The sequence below is a fragment of the Gouania willdenowi genome, chromosome 17 (genome assembly GCF_900634775.1).
Source record: "Gouania willdenowi chromosome 17, fGouWil2.1, whole genome shotgun sequence".
Taxonomy (NCBI): domain Eukaryota; kingdom Metazoa; phylum Chordata; class Actinopteri; order Blenniiformes; family Gobiesocidae; genus Gouania; species Gouania willdenowi.
In genome coordinates this window covers 5,051,355-5,079,065 of record NC_041060.1, presented here as the reverse complement: position 1 = coordinate 5,079,065, position 27,711 = coordinate 5,051,355, and the positions used below count along the sequence as shown (strand labels likewise).

General features: G+C 36.8%; 2 protein-coding genes across 2 annotated transcripts in view; both read right to left on the bottom strand.

Annotated features, from left to right (window-relative positions):
• Window positions 1-223: 223 nt before the first annotated feature.
• Window positions 224-25,313, bottom strand: LOC114479451 (cadherin-6-like). Its single transcript, XM_028473132.1, has 11 exons — window positions 25,053-25,313; window positions 23,095-23,389; window positions 22,900-23,019; window positions 21,768-21,941; window positions 17,460-17,647; window positions 15,737-15,987; window positions 10,984-11,120; window positions 8,764-8,885; window positions 6,699-6,816; window positions 5,939-6,190; window positions 224-1,274 (listed from the first exon to the last, which is right to left on the bottom strand). Exons 1-11 carry the CDS (start codon window positions 25,203-25,205, stop codon window positions 742-744), a joined length of 2,343 nt encoding a protein of 780 aa, XP_028328933.1. The 5' UTR covers window positions 25,206-25,313; the 3' UTR covers window positions 224-741.
• LOC114479557 (NPC intracellular cholesterol transporter 1-like) overlaps window positions 25,207-27,711 on the bottom strand; it is a 39,317-nt gene continuing 36,812 nt past the window's right edge. The window contains exon 22 of the mRNA XM_028473298.1: window positions 25,207-25,318. Within this exon, the coding sequence (XP_028329099.1) occupies window positions 25,207-25,318 (112 nt within the window). The remainder of the gene's footprint in view (window positions 25,319-27,711) is intronic.

Here is a 27,711-nt window from a genome sequence, read left to right as displayed (position 1 = left end):
AGCAGTACGTCATTTACTCTCCATCTCCAGCCACCAGAGTTTGTCAGCGCACTGTTTAAGGGAGAGTAGAGGTTAAGGTTTAGGAGAGCTCTTCTTCTCTGCTTCATTGTCTACTACTAAACCTCAGAGTTGGAACTGTCGCCCCCTGCGGTCACATTTTTCATCTGTTTTTATCCTCTTTCTCTAAACAAAAGAGGTTTACCTCAACATCTTTAACTTTTCCTGTGTTTTTAGAGCAACCAAAGCAGCACAAGTTGTCATTAATCATCATTCACATGTTTTCAAGATGGAGGAACGCAGGCTCTGAAACTGTCAAGTAGTCACGTTTTTAAAAGTGAATTAAATGAATATGGTGCATAATAATGTGTCTTATTAGATATAGATCTACTATTAAGGACATTTAGAAGATTTCAGGCCACATTTGTAAAAACAGTGGATGATCCCTTTGAAGATCCAAGAAAGAGTTGATGTCAAAAATCAGGTTCAAATCCTCAAAATTCCACCAGAAAGGATGAAAATCAGAGAAAATGTGTTTGTGGACGGACACTGGAGTCTCTGAAGTGTCTCCATTTGACGTCTTCGTCCTCATAACTGCAGTGATTTTGTCACCAACGAGGAAGTAAAGTCCAGTTTTCTGTTTCCTTATTCTTAGAATCCAAACGTTGAGGTGAAATAAATTCCTCCTGGAAGGAGGGGGGGCGTGTCCATGGCTGGACGCCGCAGTCCTGGGTCCTGTCTCTGTTAGGAGAAGTCTGTGTCCTCAGCCCCGTACAGGTCTGCTAGCCTCCTGAAGCGCGGCCCCCACTCACTGAGGTAGTGGTAGTGCTGCTCGGCCTCAGACGACGTCGACCCCAGCGAGCTGAGTGACTCGGCCACGGAGCCCCCGCCCTCGTAGGCGTAGGTGGCCAGGGAGTCGTAGGGCGGCGCCGTTGGGTTGGAGTCGTTCTCCAGAACCCTCTGGTGGATGAACTCCAGCACGTCCTCCCCGGTGTCCCGCGAGGCCACGCCCACGGGGAGGAGCCCCGGGGCCACCCGGCGGTGCAGCGGGAACAGCAGCGTGTCGGAGGGGACGATGTCTCGCCTCTGATTGGATGCCTCGTCCAGGGCAGCGGTGTCCGGGTGCCGCAGCGCCCCGATGTCAAAGGCCTGCGTGTCCTCCTCCCCTCCCCCCTCGTCGTTGTAGCTCACCACGTTGTCACGCACGTCCTCCTTAGATATGATCAGAGGTTCTTGCTTCCTGTGGCGCCTCAATGCCGTGAAGAGAACCACCAGCACTGCAGAGAGAGAGAGAAACCACATTAATGTACCCCGAAAATAACCAACACTATAGAGGGAGAGAGAAACCACATTAATGTACCCCGAGAATAACCAACACTATATAGAGAGAGAGAAACCACATTAATTAAATTCAATTCAACTTTATTTGTATAGCGCAATTTACAACAAAGTCATCTCAATGCGCTTATCAAAATATAAAATAAAATTAACTTTTTAATAAGTTATTGGGACATCCTGAAAGTAGAGAGTTACAATAATCTAGTCTAGATGTAACAAATGCATGGATTAGTTTTTCAGCATCACTTTGGGTCAAGATATTCCTGATTTTAGAGATATTACGGAGGTGGAAGAAGGCTGTCAGTATCAAAGTCAGTATCAAAGATAACGCCTAAGTTTTTTACTGTGGTGCTGGGTGACAGAGTAACGCTATCCAGACACTGTTTGCTCTGATAATTTCTCTCTAAGGTGTTTCATCTGATTTCATTGAGAGATAAAGCTGTGTGTCATCCGCATAGCAATGGAAACTTATATCATGTTCTCTGATAATGTCACCTAGTGGAAGCATATATAATGTAAAGAGTATTGGTCCCAAAACTGAACCTTGTGGAACTCCATGATTAACTCTGGCGTGCACTGAGGACAGTTTATTTACATGAACAAAGTGGGTTCTGTCTGTTAGGTAGGATTTAAACCAACCCAGCGCTGTTTCTTTATTCCCAAAAATGCTTTCCAGTCTCTGCAGCAGTAGATGATGATCCACTGTATCAAAGGCTGCACTGAGATCAAAGAGCACCAGAACCGAGAATGTACCCCAAGAATAACTAACACTACAGAGAGAGAGAGAAACCACATTAATGTACCCCAAGAATAACTAACACTACAGAGAGAGAAAGAAACCACATTAATGTACCCCGAAAATAACTAACACTACAGAGAGAGAGAGAAACCACATTAATGTACCCCAAGAATAACCAACACTACAGAGAGAGAAAGAAACCACATTAATGTACCCCAAGAATAACTAACACTATATAGAGAGAGAAACCACATTAATGTACCCCGAGAATAACTAACACTACAGAGAGAGAAAGAAACCACATTAATGTACCCCAAGAATAACTAACACTACAGAGATAGAGAGAAACCACATTAATGTACCCCAAGAATAACTAACACTACAGAGAGAGAGAGAAACCACATTAATGTACCCCAAGAATAACTAACACTACAGAAAGAGAGAGAAACCACATTAATGTACCCCAAGAATAACTAACACTACAGAGAGAGAGAGAGAAACCACATTAATGTACCCCAAGAATAACTAACACTACAGAAAGAGAGAGAAACCACATTAATGTACCCCGAGAATAACTAACACTACAGAGAGAGAGAGAGAAACCACATTAATGTACCCCAAGAATAACTAACACTACAGAAAGAGAGAGAAACCACATTAATGTACCCCGAAAATAACTAACACTACAGAGAGAGAGAGAAACCACATTAATGTACCCCGAGAATAACTAACACTATATAGAGAGAGAAACCACATTAATGTACCCCAAGAATAACTAACACTACAGAGAGAGAGAGAAACCACATTAATGTACCCCAAGAATAACTAACACTACAGAGAGAGAGAGAAACCACATTAATGTACCCCAAGAATAACTAACACTATATAGAGAGAGAAACCACATTAATGTACCCCGAGAATAACTAACACTACAGAGAGAGAAAGAAACCACATTAATGTACCCCAAGAATAACTAACACTACAGAGAGAGAGAGAAACCACATTAATGTACCCCAAGAATAACTAACACTACAGAGAGAGAGAGAAACCACATTAATGTACCCCAAGAATAACTAACACTACAGAAAGAGAGAGAACCACATTAATGTACCCCAAGAATAACTAACACTACAGAGAGAGAGAGAGAAACCACATTAATGTACCCCAAGAATAACTAACACTACAGAAAGAGAGAGAAACCACATTAATGTACCCCGAGAATAACTAACACTACAGAGAGAGAGAGAGAAACCACATTAATGTACCCCAAGAATAACTAACACTACAGAAAGAGAGAGAAACCACATTAATGTACCCCGAGAATAACTAACACTACAGAGAGAGAGAGAGAAACCACATTAATGTACCCCAAGAATAACTAACACTACAGAGAGAGAAAGAAACCACATTAATGTACCCCGAGAATAACTAACACTATATAGAGAGAGAAACCACATTAATGTACCCCGAGAATAACTAACACTACAGAAAGAGAGAGAAACCACATTAATGTACCCCAAGAATAACTAACACTACAGAAAGAGAGAGAAACCACATTAATGTACCCCAAGAATAACTAACACTACAGAGAGAGAGAGAAACCACATTAATGTACCCCAAGAATAACCAACACTACAGAGAGAGAGAGAAACCACATTAATGTACCCCAAGAATAACCGACACTATAGAAAGAGAGAGAAACCACATTGATTGACAGAGAGAGAGAGAGAGAGAGAGAGAGAGAGAAACCACATTACTGTAGAGAGAGATAAACCACAGTAACGTAACCTAAAAACCATCAAACACTGTAGATCAGTGGCTCTAGTTCCCCTTTCTCTTATTTCTGAAGTATATATATATATATATATATATATATATATATATATATATTTTTTTTTTTTTACTGCATTTTAGCTGAACTCGATTTATATTTCTGAAAGTGAAAGTATTGAAATATGATACGAAAGAGTATTGGGGCCACTGGGAATTTTTTTTTTTTATACATTCTTAATTTTTTCTTAGTCTTATTTTTTTACTCTTGATTTTGTTTTTTGGTCTTAATTTTAGGAGCCCTAATCCTCTTCCATAAACACAAAATTGTGTGTTGTTTTAATCTAAAAAAAAAATCTATTTTAATTTTTCTGAATATCAGGCGACCCTACATGGGGTCCAGACCCCAAAGTTGAAAAACACTGATTTAGTGGCGTCTGAATACGTACGCTGAGAATTAGTCACAGGATAACATGATGACCAGTGTGAATCAGACACCAGCTGCTTTTGGGACAAGCTGTTTCAGGCTTCACTGCTTTGATGAGCGTGTATATAGTATATAGTGCCATAAAAATAAATGAATAACTAAATAAACGTTAAAAAAAATAACAAAAAGGACAATTTAAAATTAAATAAAAATAAATAAATATTAGTTAAAAAAATACAAAAGTTTTAAATGTTTGCAAAAATTAAATATAGATTGAAAAATAAGAGTGAAAATAAAAAAAATACAAAAGTAATTTATTATTATTAATATTATTATTATTTTTTTAACTTTTATTAATTTAATCATATATTTTATGCATATGAAAAATATTTAAATTTTTGTTTTGTTATTATATTTATTTTTTAATTAATTTGTTTTTAATTTTGGCATGTTTGGGTCGCAACAAAATATAAATGTAAATGAGGGGGCTGTCCTAAGTATGTCTGTGTTCAACTGTTTGCCTATTGGTTGATGGAAATGTGAGTGCAGAGCTTGATGAGGCAGGTGTGTGTGCCATAGTCTGCAGCCTCAGGTAGAGGATTTAACACGTTTTAAATCTTCCAGTCGATTGGCAGAATCTCTGAAACGAAATTTCTTATTTTTGTTATTTTTCACGTTGATTCCTCCATATTCAGGCAGGAGGAAGACAATGAAGAAGCTTCGGTTTAAAAAAACAAAAAAACAACAGAGAACATGAAACAGTAAAAACACATCCTGAGGTCACATGACACGCTGTAACGTGACGATAACGGTGAAGCTAACGCTGAACACGTCCGATAAACACTTCAAAGGATGATCCACCGCCTGCTCTCATGTTTAAACCTAGTGACGCAACGTCTCAGTAGGAAGTAGATCTCAGGTAACAAGGAAGCAGGAAGTAATGGTGGTCAGTGTGATTAAACTTAAACTGATTAGATTAAAATTAACTCACAAATCAGAGGGTGGAGCTTTGTGAAAATGTAGAAATAAGTTACTTTCCGTCCAATCAGCAGATAATAAAACACTGTCGAATGTTAGCATAAAAAACAACAATGAATCCCTTTCAAAATACAAAAAACAGTTTCGGACCATGTGTTAAGACAGAAAAGCACTGTAGGTTACCATTGTCTAAAGAAAAAAAATAATCCCCGTCAAAATAAAAGCAATGTATTTACAAGCAAACTTCATAAACTCACTGAAAAATAGTTTCATGCCTCATTTTAGACGATGATGACAATAAAAATTTTGTGATCAATGACGCTAAAAATTATAAATAATGATAAATCATTTAAAAACAGCCGGAGTGATTCTGGCCCCACCCCCTTAGAGTCCATCTGGGTCGAATGTGGCGCCTGAACTGGAATGAGTTTATCACTCGAGCCATAGAAAATAGGTCTCTGCTGTGTGTGTGTGTGTGTGTGTGTGTGTGTGTGTGTGTGTGTGTGTGTGTGTGTGTGTGTTTCCGCAGATATAAATATGTATTCACACTGTGGACTATGACACTGCCTGAATAAGCAGATAAATGTGTCTGCAGTGCTTAAAAAACAGCTCAACACACACACACAGTGACACACACACACACACACACACACACACACACACACACACAAACACACACACACACTCACTGAGCAGGATGACGGTACACAGTAGTACAGCTATCAGAGCTCCAGTGCTCAGACCAGTTGAGCCGCTCAGAGCCTCAGCATTGCACAGCTCCATGTTGCCGTGGCGATCGCATGTGCACACGCGCACGGTGAGCGTGCCCGTGCTGCTCTGCATGGGGTAGTCGCCATCGGTGATCACCACGGCAACCAGGTAGACGCTCTGATGGAGGCGGCTGTAGCTGGCCCGACGCGTCAGGATCCCTGCAGTGTTATCTATAGTAGAGAGAATAGATGCATAAAGAATAGATCTGTTACTCTACTTAGTTATAGATGTATAAAGAATAGATCTGTTACTCTCCTTAGTTACAGATGTATAAAGAATAGATCTGTTACTCTACTTAGTTATAGATGTATAAAGAATAGATCTGTTACTCTCCTTAGTTACAGATGTATAAAGAAGAGATCTGTTACTCTACTTAGTTATAGATGTATAAAGAATAGATCTGTTACTCTCCTTAGTTAGAGGTGTATAAAGAATAGATCTGTTACTCTCCTTAGTTACAGATGTATAAAGAATAGATCTGTTACTCTACATAGTTATAGTTGTATAAAAAATAGATTTGTTACTGTCCTTAGTCCAGATGTATAAAGACTAGATCTATTACTGTACTTAGTTGCAGGTGTATAAATAATAGATCTATTACTGTACTTAGTTACAGATGTATAAAGAATAGATCTGTTCCTATCCTTAGCCATGGATGTATAAAGAATAGATCTGTACCTCCGTTGTCTCTTATGGTGAAGTTACTACGGTGCGTCCCCTCTGGTGCGAGGCTGAAGAAGAACTTGTGTCCTGTCGACGGCTCGTCTGCGTCCGTGGCGCTCACCGTCTGGATCCTCTGAGGGAGCAACACATCTGTAATTTAGCACCTGCTTCTTTACTCAGCTCATCTTAAAGTGAAACACACTGCTCACATTTACCAGCAGCTGTTTACACACACAGACATCTGCTCCACGTTGCTAGATACAGCTGGTAGAAAATACACCAAAATGTCATCTAAACTTCCTACTTCACACACAATAAACCCAACCTGGCAACGCAGCCAATAATAACAGTTTCTTGTGAAGTGACGGTTTGTATTTTTCTAATCTCCACTTGTTGTTAATCACATTTAATGATTCAGAGAATATTCACTGCAGGAAATTGTCTGAGAATTTTCTACGTCAGGGGTTGATGTCACATTGGGAAAGGGTCGCCAGATGCCTTCAAGAAACTAAGAAATCTTTTTTTAACTATATGAGCCCGGTTTTGCTTAGTTTTAGACTTTTTCTGCAACTACACCAAATTTTCCATATTTTAACGTATTTTCATCACTTTTTCTTGCCATATTTTTGCTCCTTTTAATGCATTTTTGCTACATTACTTATTATTTCTGACACTTCTCCATCACATATCTATGGCTTTTTTGCACTTTTTCTGTCCGTTTGCTGTCACTCAAACTTGCAAATTTTAACCAATTTCTGTGGTTTTTAAAATCCCATTTCACCACCTTTTCCACTGTTTTTGGGTCACTATTAACCCATAGTACTAAACTTCCTGGAAAAATCAATTATTAAAACATATTAAAGCAAATCACCGGTACATTAATAAGTGATGGATAACTTATTTTTCTTCTTCTGCTGCTGTGAACGTTTGCAGCAACGTCATGCCTCACGCCTTAAATAAAGACATCATTCACTCGTTAAATTAATGTGGAGCTGCGGAGAGATTAAAGACGAATCCGGGCCGTGATTAATGCTGATGGACGGATGAAAAGGCTGAGGAATTAAAGGATAAGAGGATGAGATGATGAAAGGATGACAGCCAATGATAATGGATCGATGGTGGCGAACTACAGCGAAAAAGGAACGACACCACGTTTAAATGTAACCTGTTGTTCTCCGTCTCTTTATCCCATTAATGCTGCAGTCGCACTGTGACAGATTAACGTGTGTGTGTGTATGTGTGTGTGTGTGTAAACCACAGCACTTTAATCACATTAGCCAAGCCGTGCACACCGTGATGAATAACATCCAGTGGAATTACAGACACACGATCAATCACAAAGCACGGACACAAACATCTACTGCACACATGAGCAACCGGTGGCTCCAGAGCCACACATGGCTTCTCTGTCTCGGTATGTGCAGCCCCAAAGTGAACGTACAAAATGATAAAAACACACAAAACAGCAAAAACTTAATTTTTAAACTTAAATTACTACCAAAACACAAAAAACGACAAGTGAAGTACACAAAAGTTACCCCAAAAATATACAAAATACTCAAAATAACGTTATGACAAAAACAAAACATGAAAAAAATGACTAAACAACAATAATGCACAAAATGTGAGAAAAATGAACAAATTGATGACAAAAATACACAAAATGACAAAACAAAATACACAGCAGTAAAAACATAAGTGAAGTGCACAAAAGTTAACTCAAAAATATTTAAAATATACAAAAATACACAAAATTAGAGAAAAGTATACAAGATTATGACAAAAACTAAAAATTACAAAAAAAACAATAATGCAGAAAATGTGAGAAGAATTAGGAAAATGATGAAAAAATACAAACAAAACAACAAAAAGAAAGCCACAAAGCAAAAATACACAAAAGTAAAAACTCAAAAAGAGAGAAAAACATAAAGTATGAAAACAAAAATACAAAAATTTATTCCAAAAAACATACAAAACAACAACTGAAGTACACAGAAATTACCCCAAAAATATACAAAATACACAAAATGATACTTTAAACACACATCATTGCTCTCCGTGTGTGTGTGTGTGTGTGTACCTGTCCAGCTTTGGTTCTCTCACACACGAAGGTTTCGTAAATGGAGGCAAATGTTGGAGCGTTGTCGTTAACGTCCAACAGTCGAATGTTGACGGGAACATGGCTGCTCTGACGAGGATTATCTGCACATGCGCACACACGCACACGCACGCACGCGCACACACACACACACACACACACACACACACACACACACACACACACACACACACACACACACACACACACACACACACACACACACACACACACACACACACACACACACACACACACACACACACACACACACACACACACACACACATCGGAACTTTAGTGTCGTGAAATTAACAAAAACATAATTTCAGACAAGGCCAGAATAGACCTGTTCTTGTTATTTGCTATAGACATATAAAACATGGATCTGTTCCTTAATCACAGATGTATAGAGAATAGATCTGTTCCTTGTTATAGACATTTAAATTAAATATATGGTCCTTAGTCACAGCTGTATGGAGAATAGATCTGTTTCTTGCTATAGACATATAAAACATGGATCTGTTCCTTAATCACAGATGTATAGAAAATAGATCTGTTCCTATATGTACAAAGATGAAGGCACATTAACATGCAGCTGTTTAACTGTAAGATGCTTTTATTCTGACAGGCTGTGCAGTGTCCATTTCCTGTTCCTTATTAAACATGTTGTGAGAAAGAAAGAAACTAAAGATGTGTGTATCTAAGATGGGAATTTTTCCAGATTAAAAGCTCAAGAAAACATTTGCTTTTAAAGTGAAGGTGGAAACCAATCAATGTTTGTAACTTCTTGTTTTTAATTTTTTTTTTTTTTTTTTTTTACGGTTTGCTGGATGGGAAAATTTAGTTTTTCTCTTCCAACGTGTGTTTAGTTCACAGAAGTAAAGAAGAAAGTGTGAAATATTCTGTTAACTGTCAGAAATGCAGGTGGAGCTTTTTACAGAGGGCAGAATAATCCACATTTAGTGCTCTGCTGAGTATTTGGGCCAACGACGGTGTGAAATCACTGTGAGCATGCGTGTGTCTGTGTGTGCGTGTGCGTGTGTGTGTCACGAGGTGAAACCGTCACACAGAAAGAAAAGTTTATCCATAAACAGGAAGAGCAAAGGAAACTAAAACTCAAGAATTTTTTTATAATTTTGTCTCAGTGTGGCGGTGAAAAGCATCGTTTTTTTACATCATGTTACCATGGCAACACCCTGCAACCATCCCCCTGGTTAACTGGCACAACAGAACCAACGTCACAGGCCAGCTAATGAAAATAACTCACAAAACGACAAATGAAGTACACAAAAGTTACCCAAAAATATACATACAACAACTAGAAAAATAGGCAAAAAGACAACAAAAATACAAAGAATGATCCCAAAAATCCTACAAAATAGAAAAAAAAAATACTGAAGACCATCAAAATAAACAAAAACAAAACAAAAATATGCCATACAACAAAAAAACACATAAAACAGCAAAAATACTCAAAATAACTCCCAAAATGCACAACGACAACTCAAGTACACAAAAGTTAGCCCAAAAATATACGAAATACATAAAAATACACAAAATAAACACAATTATACAGAAAAATACACAAAACAACTAGAAAAATATGCAAAAAGACAAAAAAACACAAAACTATTCAAAAAACATACAAGATTCCAAAAAAATACACAAAAAAACATACAATACATACAATATACAATACAACAACAAAGATAGCAAAAATACTCAAAATAACTACCAAAACGCACAAAAAACAACTGAAGTACACAAACTTTACTCCAAAATACATATACAATTAACAAAATATGACCAAAAAAATTTGACAAAACAACAATACACAAAATGTTAGAAAAATGAACAAAATGATGACCAAAACACACAAAACGACAAAAAATAAAAAATCACATCACAAAAACAAGCTAAAGTAAAAACACAAAATGAAATAAAAATATCTAGTATGACAACAAAAATACACAAATTAATAAAAATATAAAACAACAACTGACGTCCAAAATGTTAAAAACAAACACAATTGCAGAATAACACACGAGACTAACAAAAAATATACAAAATAACTACAAAAATATACAAAAATACACAAAATGATTCCAAGAAATATACAAAATTACAGAAAAATACATTAAAGATGATCAAAATATTTGTGAATATTTTTGAGTCAAATCTCTGCCCACATTCACTCACTGAACTCGGTGGCGATCACTGAGATGTTGTACCATGGACTCTCCTCTCGGTCCAGGCTCCGCAGCAGGAACACAGAACCGTTCCCTGGGTGAACGTTGAACAGACGGTCCATGTCAGTGCGTCTGTCGATGGAATACCTGCAGCAGAACACAGAAAAAACGCTGAGTCATGCACCTGCAGCAGAACACAGAGAACGCTGAGTCATTCTGCAGCAATTCACTCTATTCACTTTATTTCCACCCTTTTTGATTAGAAAAGCTTTTAAATCATTACAATATCTTTCAGTGAGCGCCCTGACGCACAAAGTAAAACCTCTGTGTGAAGAAAAGACCAAATAGGATGAAATATCAACACAAAACGACAACTAAAGAACGCAAAACTATGCAAAATACATAAAAATACACAAAATAACTCCAAAAAACAAAAATGTTTATCAAAATAAACAAAAACAACAAAAAAAATTACTATACACCAACAAAAACACACAATACAGCAAAATTACTCAAAACAACTCCCAAAATGACAACTGAAGTGCAAAAAATTACCCCAAAAATGTATAAAATGCATAGAAATACACAAAATAACACCAAAAACAAACACAAATACAGAAAAATACACAAAGCAACTGGAAAAATAAACAAAAAGATACCAAAAAATCAAATTTTCAGATTTTCAAATGTATATTTCAGATTTTCACATTTTTCAGATTTTTATATGCATTTTTTCAGATTTTCACATGTATTTTTCAGATTTTGAAATGTATTTTTCAGATTTTCAGGTGTTTTTCAGATTTTGAAAAGTTCATTTCAGATTTTGAAATGTTCATTTCAGATTTTCACATGCATTTTTCAGATTTTCCATAAGTATATACAAGTATAGATGAGAAAAGCTCAGATAAGATTATGTCAATGGTCAACCTTGTGGTCACAGCAGTGATTGATAGACAAATATCAGAGGTCAGGACAGGCACACACACGCACACGCACACGCACACACACACACACACACACACACACACACACACACACACACACACACACACACACACACTCTTAGTTTGATGGTTATTGTTCCTCTGACAGTGAAACATATTTGTCTCTGTGTGTATATGATTAATTAAAGATGAGCTGCTGCTGCCTGAGGAGACCAACCTGGCAACCTGCTGTCATCAAACTATTAATTAGTCCAACATTTCCTCTGAGGCCCCAGGACAAACTACACAGTGAGAACAAGCACCCGCTGAGCTTTTAAAGTAGCTCCGCCCCCTCTAGCAAAACATAAAGCTTCAGGTCAACAAAACGTTTCACACGAACCAACGTTTTTCCATCAAAATGACAAGAAAATAGTTAGCTTAAAGTCAGTGTTACAAAGGTGCACTGAGTATTGCTGTTCAAAGTAAGGCAACAATACTTTTCTCAAATTATTGCTAAAAATGTCAACAAGTCTCGCACAATGTGTTGCGTAATTGAAAAGCTCACAACCCCCCCAGATCAGATAGCCCCTGAATTACTGTCAACTGGAAAATGCAATGAATTTCCTGTATATTTCAATAAAAAACACAATCAATAAGGTCAAACATCAGAACAAACCAGCAAAATAATAAAAAGCTTGAACAGCTTCAACCACTGAGGGACGAGTCAACTACAATGTTAGAGTTTATTACAGTGAACCCAAAAACAATAGAGGAAACTGTCGACACCATACCCTCAAACTTCTTTAAAACTGTTGTAAAGTTAATTGTCACTGATTTGTGTCAGATAATTAACAGCTCATTCCAATCAGGCACCGTACCAAAATCCCTGAAAGTAGCTGCTGTGAAAAGTATCTGTTCTCATTCTATTGGATCTAAGTGCTGCATTTGACACTGTAGATCATACAATTTTGTTGCACAGATTGTAAACGTGGGTGGAACTAAATGGAAAAGTAATGCAATGGTTTAAGTCATACTTGGAGGAGAGAAGTTATTTTGTTTGGAAACTTTGAATCTGACAGATTACCAATGTCCTGTGGGGTTCCTCAGGGCTCTAATCTTGGACCTCTTCTGTTTAGCCTTTATATGCTTCCTTTAGGACAAATTTTACAGAACTGTAAGTTTGATTATCAGAGCTACGCAGATGACACACAACCTCTATCTATCACTGAACACAGATGACCATGGTCCCATTGAGTTATTGTGTGACTGCTTAGAAAAACTAAACTGCTGGATGAGTGAAAACTTCCTTCAACTAAACCATGACAAGATGGAGGTGATTGTCTTTGGTAACAATTAAAAAAAGGACTGCTGTCAGCAATTATCTTGAGTCTCGATCTTTAAAAGCTAAAGACCAAGTCAAAAACCTTGGTGTTCTGATTGACTCAGATCTTACATTCAGCATCAGATCAAATCTATCACAAAAACAGCTTCTACCACCTAAAGAACATCTCCAGAGTGAAAGGTTTAATGGCTCAGAAAGATCAGGAGAAACTGGTCCATGCTTTTATCTCCAGCAGACTGGACTATTGTAATGGTCTTCATCAAACATCTACAGCTGGTTCAGAACGCTGCAGCTCAGGTCTGAACCAGAACAAAGACATCAGAGCACATTACTCCAGTTTTAAAGTCTTTACACTGGCTCCCAGTCAGCCTCAGAATAGACTGTAAAGTTCTGCTGCTGGTGTATAAATCTGTGAATGGGTTTGGTCCAGAATACATCAGTGACATGTTAGTCAGGTCTGAATCCAGCAGGTCTCTCAGATCTATGGACACAGGTCAGATAGTGGAGCCCAGAGCTCACAGTAAACATGGTGATGCTGCTTTTAGTTGTTATGCTGCAAAGAAGTGGAACAAACTGCAGCAGAGCTGAAGTCAGCATCCAATGTGAACATTTTTAAATCAAAGTTAAAGGCACTTTTTTTCTCTACTGCATATGATTGAGAGAGAGATTTTTTGGTCATGTTGTTGATGTCATGTGTTTGTTGATGATTTTAAATTGTTTTACTGATGATTTTAAATGATGATCTTACACATTTTAAGCTGTTGAATGTTTTCTGTTGCACTTTTTGATCATGTAAAGCACATTGAGTTGCCATGTGTATGAAATGCGCTATACAAATAAATTTGCCTTGACTTGAGCTTTATTTCCTCAGCTGAAAAGATGCCATAAAAATCAGGGGTTAGCTTAACACGTAGCGACCAGTTCTAGCTTAGCATGTAATGACCAGTCCCACATATTTGGGTTAGCTTAGCTAGCAGCAATGAGACCAACATGTTTGGTTAGCTTAGCACATAGTAACCAGTTCTAGATATTGGGGTTAGCTTAGCATGAGGCGACCAATCTCATATGTTTGGACAGATTAGCACATACCGACTCATCCCACATGTTTGGGTTAGCTTAGCACGGAGTGACTAATTCTACGTGTTGGGGTTAGCTTAGCATGTAGCCACCAGTCCCATAAGTTAGGGTTAGCTTAGCACGTAGGAACCAGTCCCACATGTCTGGGTTAGCTAAGCTAGTACAGAGCGACTAGTTCTACATGTTTAGGTTAGCTTAGCACATAGCACAAACCAGTTTAAACCAGTTTAAACCAGTATAAACAAGTATAAACTAGTTCAAACCAGGAAACTAGTATATAGATTTATGTTGTTTTTTGTTTTCATTTGTTTTTTGTATTGTTTTGGTGTTTCTTAGTGTATTTTTATTGTAACGTGTGTACTTAAGTTTGTGCGACAATGTTTCTTTATTCGGAGCCTTCTGCTCAGCTGAGGGAGAAGAAAATTAAAAAAGCAGAGTTTTATTTATCTTGCGTCTTTTATTGACGAGTTTGTCCGTACGCTGAAGTTCATTGAAACACAAACTAAAATTAATTGTCTCTTCTTTTCTGTTTTTTAATAACCTCGTCCTCCACCTCTCTCTATCTCTCTCTGTTCGATTACTTCTGTGTCACTAATTCAAAGTTTATCCTGATCCATTTGTACTGAAACACAGCAAACTGTCCTCATTATGAACACCTTTTGTATGTTGTTTAGTATTGTGGTCTTTTTATGCTCTTTTGTGTATTTTTTACTTTTTTGTGAAACTATTGATTTTTCTGTATTTTTTTAATGCTGCTTTGTGTATTTCTAATGCTTCTGTGTGTATTTGTTAATGCTTTTTATGTATTTCTGTTGCTGTTTTGTGTTTTTTATCCTTCTTTGTAGGTTTTTTAAGGCTTATTGTGCATTTTTAGTTTTTTCTTATGTTTTTGTTGCTCTTTTGTTCATTTGATGCTGTTTTGTGTATTTTTTAATGCTTCTTTGTATAATTCTTTAATGCCTTGATGCATGTGTTTAGTGGTTTTTTGTGTTTCTGTCGCTGTTTTTTGTATTTTTGTTCCTGTTTTGTGCATTATTTTGCTGTTTTGTGCCTTTTTGTTGCTGTTTTGTGTACTTATGTTGCTTTTTTGTGTAATGTTGTTGCTGTTTTGTTATTTTTTTTAAGCTTCTTTGTATATTGTATAATGTTTTTTGTGCATTTTTAGTGTTTTCTTGCATTTCTGTTGCAGTTTGGTGTCTTTTTGTTGCTGTTCAGTGTATTTTTATTGCTGTTTTGTGCATTTTCGTTGCTGTTTTGTGTATTGCTGTAGTTTTGCGTAATTTCGTTGCTGTTTTGTGTAATTTTGTTGCTGTTTTGTGTGTCTTATATATGTTGCTGTAATTGCTGCCCTAGCAGACTAAGTAGAAATGGTAAATACCAGTACAGGGACACTCCCTCACTCCCTCAAAGGCTGAACATACTTGACCATGCTGCGCGCTCTGTCAGGGTCGATGGCGCTGACCGAGCCTATGGCCACGCCCACAGCTGCATCCTCCTTCACCTCCATCAGGTAACTGGCTTTGTCGAACAGTGGCGGCTCGTCCACGTCCTCCACGGCGATCCGCACCGTCGCCACGTCTTTGCTCCCTGACGACATGAAGCGAGGATCCAGGTGAGTGTTTTGGACCTGGATCTCCACCGTGTACGAGGGCTTCCTTTCATAGTCCAACGGCTGAGGATGGAGAAAGAAAACAGCTCAGCATCCACGTTTAGTCATTTTTAAAAAGTTTAATTTACTGAAGGACACCAGTATATAAACTTGTATATACTAGTACATACCAGTACAAACCAGTATATACATTATAAATCAGTTAAAACTGATAACCTATACAAACCAGTACACCAGTACACCAGTATAACCAGTATAACCAGTACAACCAGTACAAACCAATATAACCAACATAACCAGTATAACCACTACAAACCAGTATAACCAGTATAAACCGATACAAACTAGTAAAACCTGTACACTCTAGGACAAATCAATATAATCAGTATAACCAGTACAAACCGGTATGCCCAGTACAAACAAGTATGCCCAGTACAAACCTGTACAAACCAGTACAAACCAGCATAACCAGTATAAACCAATACAAACCAGTATACCCAGTACAAACCATTAAGAACCAGTATAACCAGTACAAACCAGTAATAAACCAGTATAAACCAGTAATAAACTAGTATAACCAGTACAAACCAGTAATAACCTTGTATAAACCAGTAATAAACTAGTATAACCAGTACAAACCAGTAATAACCTTGTATAAACCAGTAATAAACTAGTATAACCAGTACAAACCTGTAATAAACCAGTACAAACCTGTAATAAACCAGTAATAAACTAGTATAACCAGTACAATCCTGTGATAAACCAGTGTAAACCAGTAATAAACCAGTATAACCAGTACAAACCAGTAATAACCTTGTATAAACCAGTAATAAACTAGTATAACCAGTACAAACCAGTAATAACCTTGTATAAACCAGTAATAAACTAGTATAACCAGTACAAACCTGTAATAAACCAGTATAAACCAGTAATAAACTAGTATAACCAGTACAAACCAGTAATAACCTTGTATAAACCAGTAATAAACTAGTATAACCAGTACAAACCTGTACTGGTATAAACCAGTAATAAACTAGTATAACCAGTACAAACCTGTACTGGTATAAACCAGTAATAAACCAGTATAACCAGTACAAACCAGTAATAACCCAGTATAAACCAGTAATAAACTAGTATAACCAGTACAAGCCAGTAATAACCCAGTATAAACCAGTAATAAACCAGTATAACCAGTACAAACCAGTAATAACCAAGTATAAACCAGTAATAAACTAGTATAACCAGTATAAACAGTAATAAACTAGTAATAACCTTGTATAAACCAGTAATAAACTAGTATAACCAGTACAAGCCAGTAATAACCCAGTATAAACCAGTAATAAACCAGTATAACCAGTACAAACCAGTAATAACCAAGTATAAACCAGTAATAACCTTGTATAAACCAGTAATAAACTAGTATAACCAGTATAAACCAGTAATAAACTAGTAATAACCTTGTATAAACCAGTAATAAACTAGTATAACCAGTACAAACCTGTAATAAACCAGTAATAACCCAGTATAACCAGTACCTTGCTGACAGATAGAACTCCTTCCTGTGTATCTGTATCAGTAGAGATGTTAAACGTGTCCATTCCGTCTCCACTAACGATGGTAAAGATCATCTCAGCGTTCTGTCCTATGTCTTTGTCTGTGGCTGTGATTCTACCCACGGCCCCGCCCCACTGCGATGACTCAGCAACTCTGAATTGGTAAATACCTGAAGAAGAAGAAGAAGATGAGCAGGGTCATCAGGTAACATGGTCACCAATGGAAGCAGAACAGTTGACTAGATTCACTGTGAGTTTGAGAGCATCAACTGTTAAATATAGAAATATTAGAGACAGAAAGAACAAAAGAAGGATTCAAAACGAAGAAAATGAGGCGTAAATGCTGACGGAGGAAAAGAAAGAATCCACACTAACAATAATGATGTGTTAGAGGCTCAGAGACAGAACGCTGACGACCATTAAAATAATAAAAAAAGAACCATTTCAATGTGTTTTTCAAAGCCATGAGTTTCCTTTTGTTCTCTCTTCTCTGGAAGAAGAAGTGCCAACATAGAGTTTCTGCCTCCACTTTGTGACACACACACACACACATGCACGCACACACACACACGCACACACACACACTACACATTGATAAAACATAATCACTAACTGGTCCGACACTCACTTAATGTGTCAGAAAATCAGCCACGAGATGACATGATTGCAAGTCGACCCATAACCCTGAGCACTCTTGGTGTGATTGAACCCAATCACAAGATAACATAGTCACAGTTGTCTCGTATTTTCTCATCCTTTCTTGTCTTACCTTATGTTGTCTTGTATCTTACATTGTCTTGTTCAATCTCATCTACTTCTATGTTTTGTTTTCTCTTGTCTAATCTTGTTTTTTGTTTCTTGTCTTGTCTTATTCCATCTTGTCTTTTGTTGTTCTTATGTGTCTTATCTTCATCTAGATTGTCTTGTTTTTTAAAGTTCCATCATTATATTGTCTTGTCTACTTTTATGTTTTGTTTTTCTCTTGTCAGTCTTGTTTTTATTCTTGTCTTGTCTCGTCGTATTCCACCTTGTCTTTTTTGTCATCTTCATCTAGTTTTATGCTGTCTTGTCTTTTTATTTTGTCTTGTCTTATTTGACTTTTGTCCTATCTTATCTTGTCTTTTAAAGTTCTGTCATATATTGTCTTGTTTTCTTCTTATCCTTTATCTTGTCTCGCCCTATCTCATCTTGTCTTTTTTGTTATCTTCATCTTGTTTTATGTTGTTTTGTCATTTTGTTTTGTCTTTTCCTATCTCGTCTTATCTGACTTTGTCCTGTCTTATCACGTCTCTTACTGTCCTATTGTATAGTCTCGTCTTTTTGTGTTATACTTTATCTTGTCACATCTTGTCTTTTGTTGTTCTTATCTTCATCTAGTTTTAAGTTGTCTTGTCTTCTCATTTTGTCTTTTCTTTGCTAGTCTTGTCTGACTTTGGTCCCGTCTCATCTTGTCTTTTAAAGTTCTGTTGATTATCGTCTTGTTTTTTGTTATCCTTTGTCTTGTCTCGTCTTACCTCACTTTTTTGTTATGTTCATCTAGTTTTATGTCGTCTTGTCTTTTTATTTTGTCTTCTCTTAGCTTGTCTCTTACTGTCCTATTGTATACTGTCTTGTCTTCTCGTGTTATCCTTTGTCTTGTCTCATATCATTGCCTTTCTTGTATCTTACGTTGACTTATTCAATCTTACCTTGTTTTGTGTTTTGTTTTCTGGTCAGTCTTCTAATCTGTTTTTTGTTTCTTGTCTGATGATGATGAGATAAAACAGGACGTGCTCTGTAAACCAAAGGGAGCAACGTTCCTCAAACACGTAGAGGAAACTTTCTTTGAGGCCTTTGAAGCCTGGTGGTGATGGTGTGTGTGTGTGTGTGTGTGTGTATGCGTGTGTGCGTGTGTGTGTATGCGTGTGTGTGTATGTGTGTGTGTGTTCCGATGCTTTCTTGGCTCACAGCGCTGAGAAATGACATTTCTCCTCCCCACAGAGTCTCACGCCGCTGCTGCTGCTGCACATGAAAGCTTTCCTCAGGATAACTCCTAAAAACTCTCCCTGTCATCATCACCTGATCCTTTACCTTCAAATAAGAAAAGAAAAATGAAAGGTGGCAAATCGAAATGTGAGAATAAAATAATGAGAACGTTTAATGACCGTAGAACAGATTTATTCATGGTTATCATATTTATTTATCTATTCTTTTAGGATTATCCACTTCTTTTATTTATTTATTTATTAAAAAAAAAACAAAAAAAAAAAACATATATATATATATATATATATATCATGATATTGAAACCGATTAACTTCATTTCATTAGAGGAAATCTGAGTCCTGTATTTGTACTCTAATTGGAGTTGTCGTCATCATCATCATTGTCATCATCAGATTTAGATTTAACATTTAGATTTAGATTCAACATTTAGATTTAACATTTAGATTTAGACTCATCATTTAGATTTAACATTTAGATTTAGACTCATCATTTAGATTTAACATTTAGATTTAGATTCAACATTTAGATTTAACATTTAGATTTTGATTTATTTTTCATGTGTACACATTTTTAACAATGACAGAACATACTGTTTAACATGAAGTTCGGCCTCAAATTAAAGAAAAATGAGCTAAATGTTCAATGTCAGCTATGAAACAGCGACCGAGGTTTTACATTAGGCACCTGATATCCCCCTATATTTACCCTATATTCCCCCTATATTTACCCTATATTCCCCCTATATTTACCCTATATTCCCCCTATATTTACCCTATATTCCCCCTATATTTACCCTATATTCCCCCTATATTTACCCTATATTCCCCCTATATTTACCCTATATTCCCCCTATATATACCCTATATGTACCCTATATTCACTCTATAACTACCCTATATTCATCCTATATTTACCCTATATTTACCCTATATTTACCCTATATTCCCCCTATATATACCCTATATTTACTTTCACTTTATATTTCCCCTATATGCACCGTATATTTACCCTATATTCATCCGATATTTCACCAATATTTACCCTATATTCCCCCTATATGTACCCAATATTTACCCTATATTCACCCTATATTTACCTTATATTCACCCTATATGTACCCTATATTCACTCTATAACTACCCTATATTCATCCTATATTTACCCTATATTTACCCTATATTTACCCTATATTCCCCCTATATATACCCTATATTTACTTTCACTTTATATTTCCCCTATATGCACCGTATATTTACCCTATATTCACCCGATATTTCACCAATATTTACCTTATATTCCCCCTATATGTACCCAATATTTACCCTATATTCACCCTATATTTACCTTATATTCACCCTATATGCACCCTATATTTACCTTATATTCACCCTATATTCACCGTATATTTACCTTATATTCACCCTATATGTACCCTATATTCACTCTATAACTACCCTATATTCATCCTATATTTACCCTATATTTACCCTATATTGGTGAAGGTGGCAGTTTCTGAGCATCTGTCATACTCGTCACCCTGTAAACAGTCTGTGCTGTGAGCGAGCACAGGTAGCAGCAGAGACTCATTAAAGCTCACTTTGTCCCATCAAACTAACTAATCTGTTTAAAGATGGAAACCATCCTGTAGGAGCCTGATGGGAAAAAAGTCCAACAGAGAGAAAACTCAGGAGAGGAAAGTTAGAGAGAATCTACATCAAAATAAAAAATAAATAAATAAAACGGTGAAACAAACAGAAAAACAACACTAAACAAAAAACAAACTAAACATGAAAAACAACATAAAACAAAACAAAACGAAAAAATAAAAACAAAAGAAGAAACTCATCAAAACAACACAAAATTAAACAACAAAACAACACACAAACGCAACATTCAAAACTAAACTAAACTAAACAAAAACAAACAAAAAGGACACGTGAAAAACAGCGTAAAAACATTCAAAATGACGCAAAACCCACATAAAAACTACACAAAAAGGAAATATGAAAAGCCACACAAATCAAACTAAACAACCAAAAAAACACCCCGAAAACATAAAAACACCAAACAAAAAACAACACAAAACCAACAAACAAACACGATTAAAAAAACATCTCCGAAACGTCGACAATGTGGTCAAACCAGCGTCACAATCAGATGTTATGTTTCCATAGCAACAACGCTGGTTAGTCATTGGTCGGCCGTTTGAAGATGTTAAAATGTTGGACAAAATTGTACTTTTTGTGTTTTGTGTGTGATTGTGTTAAAGCAGTCACACACACACACACACACGTCAGTTCTTACTCTGAGTGAAACGCGGTGGGTTGTCGTTGACGTCTGTGAGGCTGATGTTGACCACGGTGGTCCCGGTGAGACCTCCTCTCTGTCCAGCCATGTCTTTGGCCTCTATCACCACCTGGTAGTGTTCCCTCTGCTCACGGTCCATGTCCCCAGCACCCAGGGCTGTCCGGATCACGCCTGAACAAAAACACCAACAATCAATTTCACATTTCACACATTTTCAGAGACCTTTCATTGTGCTACTGATTAAACTTCCTGTTAACTTCAAAACAAGAGCCCTATTTACAAAAGAGTTAAAAACGAATTGAAGACAAGAAGAGATGCTTTTATTTTGAAAAGGGGATGATTTTTAGCTTGAAGCCAGTCCACACCCGTCCCAGGACCATTTTATATTTATCTCCCAATACATCATGGGACGGTTGAGTATGACTAGTATTAGTAGTAGGTTAGTATTAACAACACACAAAAGATAGAAAAATACATAAAGACAGAAAAATATGCAAAATGATAACAAGAAAAAAGCACAATATTATGGAGAAATAACACAAAAGAACATCAAAAATACACAAAGACAGAAAAATACACAAAGACAGAAAAATACACAAAGACAGAAAAATACACAAAATGACTCCAAAAAAGACTAAATAACAGACAAAAACACAAAATGATGGGGAAATACACAAGGACAGAAAAATACACAAAATGGCTCCAGAAATACACAAAATAACCCAAAAGACACACAAACTAAGTGACAAATACACACAATGATGGGAAAATACACAAAAGGACCACAAAAATACACAAGGACAGAAAAATACACAAAATGACTCCAGAAATACACAAAATAACCCAAAAGACACACAAACTAAGTGACAAATACACACAATGATGGGAAAATACACAAAAGGACCACAAAAATACACAAGGACAGAAAAATACACAAAATAACTCGAAAAACACACAAAATGATGGGAAAATACAAAAACAATACACAAGGACAGACAAATGCACAAAATGACTCCAGAAAAATACAAAAACGCAGAAAAATACACGATATGGTGAAATAACACAAACGGAGTACAAAAATACACATAATGTATCCTAGACAGTTTGTTTGTTTACGAGTGTGACTCACCTGTGTTAGGGTCCACAGAGAAGTAGGGGTGTCCCTGACTGATGCTATACACCAGTTTAGCGCTGTTACCGTACATCCCATCATCTGCATCAGTGGCTGTGACCTGGATCACTGACGTTCCTGAAGGGTTCACAGAGGAGAAAAGGTGATAGGTTGTGTGCGTGTGTGTGTGTGTGCGTGTGTGTAGTAACGTACCTATGTCGGCCCTCTCTGGTACACTACCAGTGTACAGAGCTCTGCTGAACACAGGTTCGTTGTCGTTGATGTCGTGTAGTTTAATAATAAACTCCGTCTCTTGCTCCAGCTTCAGTCCAGTGTGTTTATTAACCACGGTGGCTCTGAGGATGTAAAACGACTTCTCCTCTCGGTCCAAACGTCTCGTAGCGTGAAGGTCACCGTTGTTCTCATCGATGACGAACACAGAACCAGCTCCTTCACCAGACAGGACGTACTTTACCAGACCGTTACCGTGGTCCTGGTCCGACTGGAGCTAGAACCACAAAGGTTAGACTTTCTGTGAGTTTATACTTGTCCTGTCTTTTCTTGTTGTGTATTATCTTACGATGTCTTCTCTAGTGTCTCATGCAATGATGTTTTAACTTAACCTGTGTTGTATTGTCTTATATCTTGTCTTGTCCTATCTACATTTAAGTTGTCTTGTGCTTTCCACTGTAATTTAAAATTGTCTTGTGTTTTGTCCTGTCGGATCCTGTCTTATCGTGTTGTGTCTTATTTTGTCTCATCTAGATTTATGTTGTCTTATCTTGTCTTACTTTATATTGTCTTGTCTTTTTTGTTCTTATCTGTCTTATCTTCATCTAGTTTTACATTGTCTTGTCTTCATATTTTCTCTTATCTCGCCTTATCTGACTTTGTCCTGTCTTCTCTCCTCTCTTACTCTCCTATAGTATATTGTCTTGTCTATTCGCGTTATCCTTTGTCTTGTCTTTTGTTGTTCTATCATTGCCTTTCTTGTCTTACCTTTTATTGTCTTCAGCGACGTCCCGTCAGCGTAGGCAAGGTAGGCAGTGCCTACCCAAGGGTGAATTGATATTTTGATTATTTGTTTTAATTATAATATAATTATAAATTATTTATTTTTCCATTTCCAATAGCTTACAGTACTGATAAGTTTGAAAGTGTCCGCATTTTGTGCGTTTCATAGCCCAAATTATTAAACAGTGCTATTTCCTGGAACAGCTGCACAGTCTTTTTTTTTCACTCCGCTGTAAGGCAGAGGGAGGCCACGCCCCCTCCCAAAGGCACGTTGCTCCTCTGTCTCCATTCCCATTGCGTGTTTTTGCAAGTTTGCGCATGCGCAGTCAGGTCCCCAAGATGACAACCATTTACGTCCAAAAGCAGCGTAGAGAGCTGCCTTTGGACGTAACCGCGCTATGCTAAATGCTATACATAAGTTCACAGTACATTAGTGAATCGATGCCATGTGACCGCTGCTGCTACGTTCTCTAGCGAGTGATAAAACTACAGTCAGCCAGCAGAATCATATGAAATTGTCATTGGTGGTCTAGATTTGCAACGTGCCTACCCAACCCTAGTGGTCACGTCACGTCACTGATTGTCTTGTATCGTTGTCTTATTCAATCTAATCTAGTTTTATGTTCAGTTTTCTCTTGTCTACTTAGTTTTGTTTCTTGTCTTGTCCCGTCTTATTCTAATTTGTCTTTTTGTTCTTATCCGACTTATCTTGATAAAGTTTTATGTATTGTATTTTGTCTTGTCTTATCTCTTTTTTACTGTCAGATCATATATTGTCGTTTTTTTTTTTAACATGTTCTGTTGTTTTTTGTTGTTATTTTTGTACGTTTATATAGTAATTTTGTGCATTTTGGAAACATTTTGTGTGTGTTTTTGTGCTTGTTTTGTGTGATTTTGGTGTTCTTTACATGTTCAGCTGTTGTTTTTGTACGTTTAGGGACATTTTGATGATTTTGATTTACATGATCTGTTTTTTGTTGTTCTTTTTAGTTGTTTTGTTGTTGTTTTTGTACGTAGAGTCATTTTGTGCATTTTGAAAACGTTTTGCGTGTTTTAGTGATTGTTTTGTGTGTTTTTGAAGTTGCATAATGCAAATGTTAAACTTTCCTGCTGTTATTCACTCGATGACTTTTGTGCATCCCATGCAACGTGGTTACCTTTCCGATGTACTGGTAGTCGCTCCCCGTGTACTCCTCCTGCAGGAAGAACTGGTTCCACATCCATCCTCGCCTCACCCTCCTAAGCCGCGCCCCTCCCACCAGGGACAGGCTGAGGCACAGCCAGGCCATGCCCACCCTCCACGTCCTCATTTCAGTGCACGGGGTGGGGGGGGTGGGGGGTGAAGAATGTGGGTCGTTTGATGTTTGATGTTCCCAGGCCGATCACAGTGGATGGATCATAGTCCTCTGATGATGTGCCTGAGCTAAAAGAGGAGAGAAAGTTAACACGGTCACTCTGGCCCTGCTTTATGCTCATGTTTAATAGATTCATGTCAATAGATTCATTTAAGCACTGGAGAACAGGGATTTCCTGATTGGGTCACAACTGATATTTGTGAAATGTAAATTATCAGAAAGAAGGAAAACAGAAGCAAAATAGAGGTCAATATTCAGTAACAACTAGTGTGTCTAGATTCTCACTTATTTTCTGTGTTTTAAGTGTTGTTTTGTTATTATTTGTTTATTTATAGTTATTTAAGAACGTTCTAAGTCAAATTAGACCAAAATACACAAATACAAACTAAACTACTTCAGCAAACTGTACAAAGAATTCCCGTGGAAAAATTACAGTAACACGGTGAATAATTTTGTCGCAAACGTTTGTTAACAAAATAACTGCAAAAAATACACAACGGGACAACACAACACACAAAATTATGACAAAAAATGAACAAAGCAACAACAAAAATACACAATATGATTTGGAAGATACACAAAGTAACAATAAAAACACTTAAGATGACAAATAAAAACACAAAAAGCAACAGAAATACAAAAAAATAAAACAGAACACAAAAAACACAAAATAAAGCCAAAAATACACAAGACAACTCCAAAAACACACACAATTGTTCCAAAAATAAACAAGGCAACAATGAAAGACACACAATTACTATAAAAATGAACAAAGCAACAACAATATTACCCAAAAGGACAACGAAATACACAAAAAGCAACAAAAATACACAAAATTAAAAGAGAACACAAAAATACAACCAAAAAAACACAGAAGGCAAAAATACACAAAATTAAAAGAGAACACAAAAATACAACCAAAAAAACACAGATAGAAGGCAAAAATACACACAGTTAATGCAAAAACACACAAAAACACCAAAGATACAAAAGATGACTCCAGAAACATCTATTGTGTTTTTCTGTTTCTGCAAAAATACACAAGGCAACAACAAAACACACCAAATTACTACAAATATGAACAAAATGACTTGAAAGATATAAAAAGCAACAACACAAACACTTAAAATGACAAAGAAATACACAAAACAACAAGAAAAACACTTGAAATAAAGCCATAAATACACACAATTATTGCAAAAACACAAAAGATGCACAAAATGACTCTAGAAACACAAGAAACTGATCTATTCTTTCTACGTCTGTAACAAAGTCGTCAAAGGAGTTGTTTTCTGATGGATTCACAGTCATCATATCTGTCTTTATCTGTGTGTGTGTGTGTGTGTGTGTGTTGAGCTGATGTTAAACAGCGTGTCTATACGTTCAGAGCTAATCTCTGCTCTCTGATTGGACTGATGGACGATGACCTCACATTGATGGGGCGTGTGCACGTACGTGCACAGATGCACAGATGAGACAGAGGGAATATCAGGATGACATTTACAAACAGCAAACAGAGTGAAGCCATTGATCCACTGAGAGATGAAGCTCAGATCATCATTGTTTACATTTGTTCCAATCAGTGGAAACCTCACAGCTGTTAATGCTGCGGGTGTAATTCTAAAGCCTCACTGAAGCTTTCCCTAAACAACGCTCAAAGATTGACTTAATTACATCAAATAATCAGAGTTTACACAACACTTCGCCTCCATCAGCTGTTTAAAGACCTCACTGCTGAATAATATCCACTGTTGTCCAGGTAGTTTACTATTATTTGTGTCATAGTGTATAATCATCTTAAAGATAGAAATCCTTGTTTTAATCAGAAATAAAATGGGTTAAAAGTGATCAAAAATGGTGGAAAAGGTGGTGAAACGGGATTTTAAAAACCACAGAAATTGGCTAAAATTTGCAAATTAGAGTTGGGCAAAAATGGACATAAAAAGTGGTAAAAAGAGTTCAAAGTGTCATTATTGAAACACTTAGTTTAAACTGGTAAATAATGGGGTAACAAATGATGAATGTGATTAAATTGTCAAAAATAAGTATGAAATATGGTGAAAAGACATTAAAAGTGACAATAGTAGGTCAACATGTGACATTAGGTGGAAAAGTGGTGGAAATGGTTTATAAGTGCTGAAAATGTCTTGAAAGTGGAAAAAAAATACAGAACAGGCATTGAAATGTGACGGAGAAGGGGTAGAAATGGGAGTAATGTAGCAAAAATGCTTTAAAAGGAGCAAAAATATGGCAAGAAAAAGTGATGAAAACAGGTTAAAATATGGTAAGTTTGGTGTAGTTGCAGAAAAAGGGTAAAAATAAGCAAAAATGGGCTCAAATTGTTAAAAAGACATTCTTAGTTTCCCTCCCAGTGTCTCGCATCCTGACCCCAAGGTTGAGAACCCCTGCTTTACAAACTGTTAAACTTCCTAAAATCATTCCAAACATGAATAATATGGTT